Below are 7795 nucleotides of genomic sequence, written 5' to 3' on the forward strand. Positions count from 1 at the left end.
GAATACATATGGTATGTATATATTAAATAACAAAACTGACCAAAGTGACAGATCATCAGTTAACCATGCTACTTTTAGACAGAAGCTTTGCATTTCAAACATTATTTCAAAAAATAAACTAATCAGAATCCAGCCTGAAAATTGGTGGCTGTCAATAGAAAAGTTGAATAAACTCATAGCTGGTAGGTAAGTAGAAACTGGGAATTTATCAATTAGGGCACACCTCACTTTTATACTGTGTCTGACATGAAAACTATGGGCCAACTCCTATAATATTATTGATCAATTAAGCAGTTAATAATTATTTATACAAAATTTTAAAACCTTCAGATTCCTTCTTTTCATGTGCAATTCAATCCAATCTCTTGTTAACAAAAGTACCCAAATAATTTTACAAATACTTACTCTATTTGTCTGTGACTGCCGACCTGTTGTTCCAGAGGCACCAACATCATCCCCCTTTCTTGGATTTTGCTGTGTTTGATTGCGTGATGATGTTGTCTGTTGCTGCTGCTGCCCTCTCGACTGTGGTTTGTCGCCTGACCTGGAGTGTTGCCCTCTCGACTGTGGTTTATCGCCTGGCCCTGGGCCAGGGGTAGGTTTTAATTCAACTTCCTGAAACTGCTTGTTGCGTTTTACTGTTGCACTACGAGCAGACTGCGGTGGTGACAATGGAGTTGTGTCAGGTCCATTTGATGCTGATGAAGCAGCATCAGCTGATGCACCGTTTCCCATTATTCAAATCAATATTTACCTGAAAAAAATACAAACACTTTTAAAAGCCTTTTTCGATATTGATTAGTTATAATGACCTGTTGTAAACCATTTCCACTGACAAAGTTTGGCTTATCTGGCAGCTGGATAAACAAATCTAAGTTTAAATGACCTGCAAAGAAATATTATAAGGTGCCATGAGAAAATAAAAGTCACATGGTAATGGGCTGGTTGGTTTTTAATGTAACTTTTACTATCTTTACTGGTTATAATATGCAAAAGAAATGAGAGCTTAGTTCTAAGTACATGACACAGAGGATGCCAACTGTGATTGGCCTGGGGTGGGAGTTTGGTATGGAACTTGACACCTTTGGATCATTCATTTCAAAGCTCAGTCACATGAACAAACATGCTTCCACCATATTATTTAGTAAGACTTATTTTTTTTAATTAAATTCCATTCAATCCTGAAAGTGTTTGTGACTGTATATAGCCAAACCAGCTAAAGTGACCAACTGCATAAAATGACCACCTGTGTCTAAGTTTGTTTTTTTGTTTGGTGTTTTAAGGCACAGCAATGACAGAAGTTTGTTTCATTCTGAGGCAATGGGAGTAGAGTGTCTTGCCCAAGGACACAACACAGTAGTCAACCTGGGATGATCAGACATACAGTAGGGTTTGGACCATACCCTGAAGACTACATACAAGTCAAAATGTGTTGATATGCCTTACCCCTCCTCCCTGTCAGCTCAAGATGTGTAATAGGCCCAATACATCATCCAGTACATAGATTACACTGTATCAGGTGTCTAATGGAGGCAGGCAATGGTGGCTGAGCAAACTGCATCCTGGACTCACAATGGAAGTGGTGTGGGTTCAAAACCTACCACTGGATCAGCTACCTATGGTATATCCTTGGACAATGTCTCTTTACTCCAATGGTCTCAGCACTAAATAACCTACTTGTGTTGCTGTGCCACACAACACTAAACTAATGTATCAAAGCGCATAACAACAACCTGTTCATTACTACTGCTTCTGCCTGGTCTACTGAGTGGTTACTGTACCTAGGTTGACTACTTTCCAAGCTTCTGCCTGGTCTAATGAGTGGTTACTGTACCTAGGTTGACTACTTTCCAAGCTTCTGCCTGGTCTAATGAGTGGTTACTGTACCTAGGTTTACTACTTTCCAAGCTTCTGCCTGGTCTACTGAGTGGTTACTGTACCTAGGTTTATTAGTTTCCAAACTTCTGCCTGGTCTAATGAGTGGTTACTGTACCTAGGTTGACTACTTTCCAAGCTTCTGCCTGGTCTACTGAGTGGTTACTGTACCTAGGTTTACTACTTTCCAGGCTTCTTCCTGGTCTACTGAGTGGTTACTGTACCTAGGTTTACTACTTTCCAGGCTTCTTCCTGGTCTACTGAGTGGTTACTGTACCTAGGTTTATTAGTTTCCAAACTTCTGCCTGGTCTAATGAGTGGTTACTGTACCTAGGTTGACTACTTTCCAAGCTTCTGCCTGATCTACTGAGTGGTTATTGTACCAAGGTTGACTACTTTCCAATCCATGTCAGAACAAAAAAGTTAAAAAGATAACTTACTTTTCATAATTCAACTCAACCAGTTTTAAAAATTACTACAGGTGCAAGTTCTGAAATGGTAAGATATTTTTGAAGGCACTACATGAAACTAGACTAGTAAACAAATACAACAAGCATGCTTCAAAATTCAGAGTTATTTAAAGATTCATCTATCTTAAAAAATGTTGGTAGTAGTTGATATATACAAAATTTTATTAAGGATATAGATCTAATAACATGTAAATCTTACAGTATATAAACTGACAGATTTAGTGCATAATTTGATGCTTAACTTTAAAAATGCCATTGTATGATGATTGAACAAAAAAGAAATGGTGTGACAAAAGAGCCAGTGATATTAGGTCAGGTAATTATAGGAATTCTTGAATCAAAATATGGGCTCCTATTTTTTTACAAAAGTTCACAAATGGTACATTGTTTGAAAGCAAACATTCTCAATACATTTAGTTGTATACCACAATTTTGTAAGTCATGCTCATGTCCACCCCTGCCAAACTTATTCCACCCCCCTCCATTGACTGGATCAAATTTCTCCAATCTGCATTCTACATCTACAGACCATCCCAAAATAATATCCTAAGGTATGAAGTCTATAACTTTAATGTTTAGGAGAAGTCTCCCAAAATCATAAGTCCAGACAATCATAAAATGCCCCCTTTGCCCTAATAATAAAAGTCTTGGAATATTATGCATTTCATGTGATTACCAGTCATCATGTCTGGAAAGTGTCTTTTTATTTTAATCAAAAATATGAAGTAACAGCTAACATATTCAGGTACACAGCACTACCTTACACAAGAAACTGTTTCATTGTATTTCTTATACTGGTCTATCACACAAGGCAGGCACTGATAACTTAAAATGCCAAAAGACCAAGTCAAATCAAAGGCCTTTATTGTCAATAACACTTGCATGCATGTAGCTGTTTGTCATGTAAAAATCCAAACGATATTAACTAGTAAGAACATAGATTATGAGGCATCATCAATATATTTTCCTTTGACACAAATCAACCAGGTATTGTCTTATCTCATTTACCTACTATCTCCTTTTATCTTAAAATTGCTTTCATATCACAATATAAAACCATACATCAAAATCTTAAGTGTAGTAAATTAAATTCTTTCCAAGAAAATGCTTTGAACCAGTCACATTAAAGGAGGTGCTTCAGTTGCTCCCAGTAATGTGCTGTATATACTTGCTTATAAGAGCCCAAGTGCAAACTGCACAGACCCAGATCCACCATCAGATAATGTGATGGCAGATCTGGGTCTATGCAATTTGTTAGGAGTACTCAGAAGAATAAACAGTATAGATCCTGATATGCAGGTGCATTATGTGATGGCAGATCAGGATATTTGCTGTTTTCAGTTTGACTTGACTTGTACATGAATATATACAGTACCAATAAGTCAAAGAAAACACAGAGGCATAAATTCTAAGAAAAAGAATAATGTTCACTGTCATACATGACTACCAGTAGTTCTAATCAGTACCTTTATAAACCAGGGCTGTTACATGTAACTGACTGACTAAGCCAAGGAAGTGATTTACCAGGTGTTTTATACAGAACACAAAAAGCTAGTTAAAAAAGCAAGTCCCTTGGCTATAATAAGCACAGTAATGTGTTCCACTTCTTGCCCGTGACAATAGGAGATCAAAGAGTATTCATTAACCACATATTAATGCAAGGGGACCTCATATCAGACTGAGAAGATTGATACAACACTTATTTAAATTATAATTTTATTTTCCAAAAAGACAAAAAGAAATATTTCAAAATTACCTTAACTGAAATTAGATTCACTACATCATGTGATGGAGGTCAAATCAGTTGCTGATAAACTGCCATGATGCTGTTAGAAAAACTGTTATAAACGGGTACAGAGTATAGACATCTAGTTTAAAAATGCTAAAATCTTCAACTAATGAATAAAACAGATCTTGTATAAATCTACAGATTCTACCTGCCAAAAGTGGGAATAACTGAGAAATCATTTCCTAGTAAGAAGAAGTCGAAAATTATCAGTTGCTAGAAAAATAACTAGTTAATTACCCATGCAATCTTTTTTGTAACAACTGTACATACCAGTATGTACCTAGAGGATGGTTTTAGATGGCATGTAAGATATAAAAAAGTGTCTGTTAAAAAGGATGGTTTATATGGCACAAAAGATTTAAAACAGCGTCTGTTTAAACAGGATGGTTTATATGGCACAGAATATGTAAAACAGTGTATGTTTAAACAGGGTAGTTTACATGGCACAGAACATATAAAGTGTCTGCTTAAACAGGGTGGTTTATATGGCACAGAATATGTAAAACAGTGTATGTTTAAACAGGGTGGTTTACATGGCACAGATGATGTAAAATAGTGTCTGCTTAAACAGGGTGGTTTATATGCCACAGATGATGCAAACAGTGTCTGCTTAAACAGGGTGGTTTATATGGCATAGATCATGTAAAGTGCTTAAACAGGTTAGCTTATACAGCACAGAAAATATAAAATTACATGTATATCTGTTTAAACAGGGTGGTTTACATGGCACAGAAGCAAAATAAGAATACTATATTCACATTCTTAAAATGGCATCCTTTGTAAAATGTTATTTCTATTGACAGTTTATGGTAAGTTCCCTACGATGCTGGGAACATGTTGACATTCATGATAACTTTTTATTCTTTCTCCATCTTGTGTGGGGTTGGGTGGGTGTAGGTGTTTGAAATATGAAGAATTTTCGTCACTGTAATTGTCAATGACAATTATTATCTCTAGTAAAATCTTGTGGATTATGATTCAGGGTCTATTCACATCAGTGTGTCAATAGATAGTATTAACATTTTATTTCTGATCCATACCTGGACAGGTTATAGATTATACAAAGGGTATGATCAATGAAAAAAATGTAAACGTCAAGTTCATGTTGGTCAATTCTAGTATGTGTCACTCCAAAAATTTGGCCTTATTTCTAAAAAGTCATGCTGAAAATTAAACTGAATGGATAATATTTTCAAGCCTGACATATATTTCTTTATTAAATCTTGCCTATATTTAGAAAAATCCCCCATTTTTTTTAAATACAAGGTGAAATTTGCTCCCAAAATTTAAAGTTGCAGAATCAATCCTGATATTATGAATTTTTAAAAAAACTATGGTCTTGGCTTTATTAAGAACATTGATATCATACATGTAATATATATATATAAAATCTGTACAAAGAAAATTCTAGGATTAAATTACTTTTATAACTTTTTATACAATGAAACAACCAAAAATATACATTTGATTTTCATTCTACTCTGTGGTCTGATTATAAATAACCTTTCAATATTTTGAGATACTGAAGATGATATAAATATTCAAAAAGGTTACATTAATTAGCATGACCAAATGTTTTTATCTTACTGAGTCATATGTCTCAATATAAATATGCACCAGAAATTTAGTAATTAAACCTAAGAGAGTATAATTCTAAAATTAATGAATAGAAGTAATGAACACTAATGATAACTGCATTACCTATTTTAGCTATTGCAAGAGTTCATGACAAATAATATAAAAAAATGGAAAATTTTGGGCATATGGAAATAGAAGTCTAGGCTTGTGATTTTTTTTTTAAGTCAGTCCAGGGCCTGTCTAAAAAAAATTATTTGAGGACTAACTCAGTAGAGCATCCAGCTACAGCTATTGGGTCATGAATTTGAACCTCAGTAAGAAAGGGTTGTTTTGATAACCACTGAGGATGGTACACTGCCTCAGCAGCTTGTTGTTTTGCATATCTATACTGTGTGCTTAATTTTTATGTGTGATTGAGGATTGTGAAATTAATGCTGACCTGATTTTTCTTATTATTCTAAGAAGTTAACAAGATATTTACTAAATTTTAGTTCAAGACCTGACCTTGCTTGCAAATTTAGAATGTCCTGGAAGCAAACTTGTTACAATTTGGTGGCATTTTCCATCAGAATTTTTCATTTTCCAGAAAATCTGTTGCATTGCAGGTCAAGTGAAGTTTGTATACAAAAAGGTTTGGTAACCATTGTTCATTTCAGCTTTATATCAGTCTTTGGGAATCTATGATCAGAGTTTGTGGTTGTGTTGAAATATAATTCAAGAATAATAAGTTTAAATTATTCATTGGAATTGCAAAGTGCTTATTGACTTTTTGGACTAAAACACTACTATGGGATTATGGAGAACTCGAAGAGATGCTGGATTGTATCACTGTGGTACATCAACACATCCAAGACTACTGTACATCAGCACATTAAGACTAATGACACTTCAGCACATTCAAAATAACTATTGGAATTCTGGAATTTGTTCGGAACATTCTATACTTTTGGACTTGTGACATAACATTCTGGATTATCTGGGATTTAAATTCACAATACAGTCTTTAAAAATTTTCACTTAATATCTTAGAGAAATAAATTATTTGTTGATTTTACAAAACTAGTTGGCTTCACTTCCTTCTATTATATAGATAAAGACCTAGAGTTGTAACATTTGTTTAACCTGTTTGTAGCTAATACATGTTAAGCTTAAAGCCATGTTTAATAATAATAATAAAAATAATAATAATAATAATAATAATAATAATAATATTATTATTATTATTATTATTATTATTATTATTATTATCGAAAACTTATATATCATGTATTCTTACCTTCTGTCCTGGAGACCTTAGTATCTACCTACACATCTGAAGGAAGGAAAAGTTTCTAACGGAAAATCCGATATGGTATGTGGATTTCTTGCAGACACACACACGTCACAGAGTGAGACTCGTTATGTAGGCGAAAGAACGACATTCAAAACCACGAAGTCATGGCTACTGTCAACTCTGTACACAGGTTCACACACACCGCTGTATCATGTTCAGAAAATTGGAAATACTCTCTAAATGCCAAGCACAAAATTTCGACACAACAGATAAACACTCGTTTTAAAATCCTCTGGCAAGTATAAAAGATGTATTATATTATGTGAATTTTCTCACTAGGTGTGTAATCCACATGGTCAACAAATAGATCGAAGCACCGAATGTTTGACAGCTGATCAGAGAATTGGTTCAGTACCGATCGACTTTACTGAACTGCCGTGCTCCCGTGTTCAAGGTGTTAAGTAAATAGCAGAAATACACGACTGGATCACATGAACATTGTCTTTCAAATATACCATTGTTTCCTGTCGCCTTTTTTTAAAACTTGTTCTTTGTCAAGTAAACCCGCGGTCAAACTGATTGACACAGTCCCTCAGTGTGTGCGCTACCTAGCAAATCCAAACAATCATTACGTGAACTTTAACCTTCTACAGGAAACAGATTGTTCAGACTGGTTTTACAGTTAAGACGTCAAAACTGATTACGGGACTGCTCGTCGGACCATTGCGCTGTGTAGAGTCGGCCGATTAAGGCGTATCACATGTTATTTATGCTTTATTACTACTAAAACAAAAATATCGGATGATGTGC

The 7795-nt window shown here is 34.7% G+C and overlaps 1 protein-coding gene across 1 annotated transcript in view; it reads right to left on the reverse strand.

Annotated features, from left to right (window-relative positions):
- LOC149796166 (uncharacterized) overlaps window positions 1–7584 on the reverse strand; it is a 140033-nt gene extending 132449 nt beyond the window's left edge. The window contains exons 1-2 of the mRNA XM_089966106.1: window positions 6989–7584; window positions 406–754 (exon numbers count right to left, since the gene is read on the reverse strand). Coding sequence (XP_089822232.1) covers window positions 406–735 — 330 coding nt within the window. The 5' untranslated portion in view covers window positions 736–754; window positions 6989–7584. The remainder of the gene's footprint in view (window positions 1–405; window positions 755–6988) is intronic.
- Window positions 7585–7795: the final 211 nt, after the last annotated feature.

The sequence above is a fragment of the Sinohyriopsis cumingii genome, chromosome 7, assembly GCF_028554795.1.
Source record: "Sinohyriopsis cumingii isolate HCF-2022 chromosome 7, ASM2855479v2, whole genome shotgun sequence".
Taxonomy (NCBI): Eukaryota; Metazoa; Mollusca; class Bivalvia; order Unionida; family Unionidae; genus Sinohyriopsis; species Sinohyriopsis cumingii.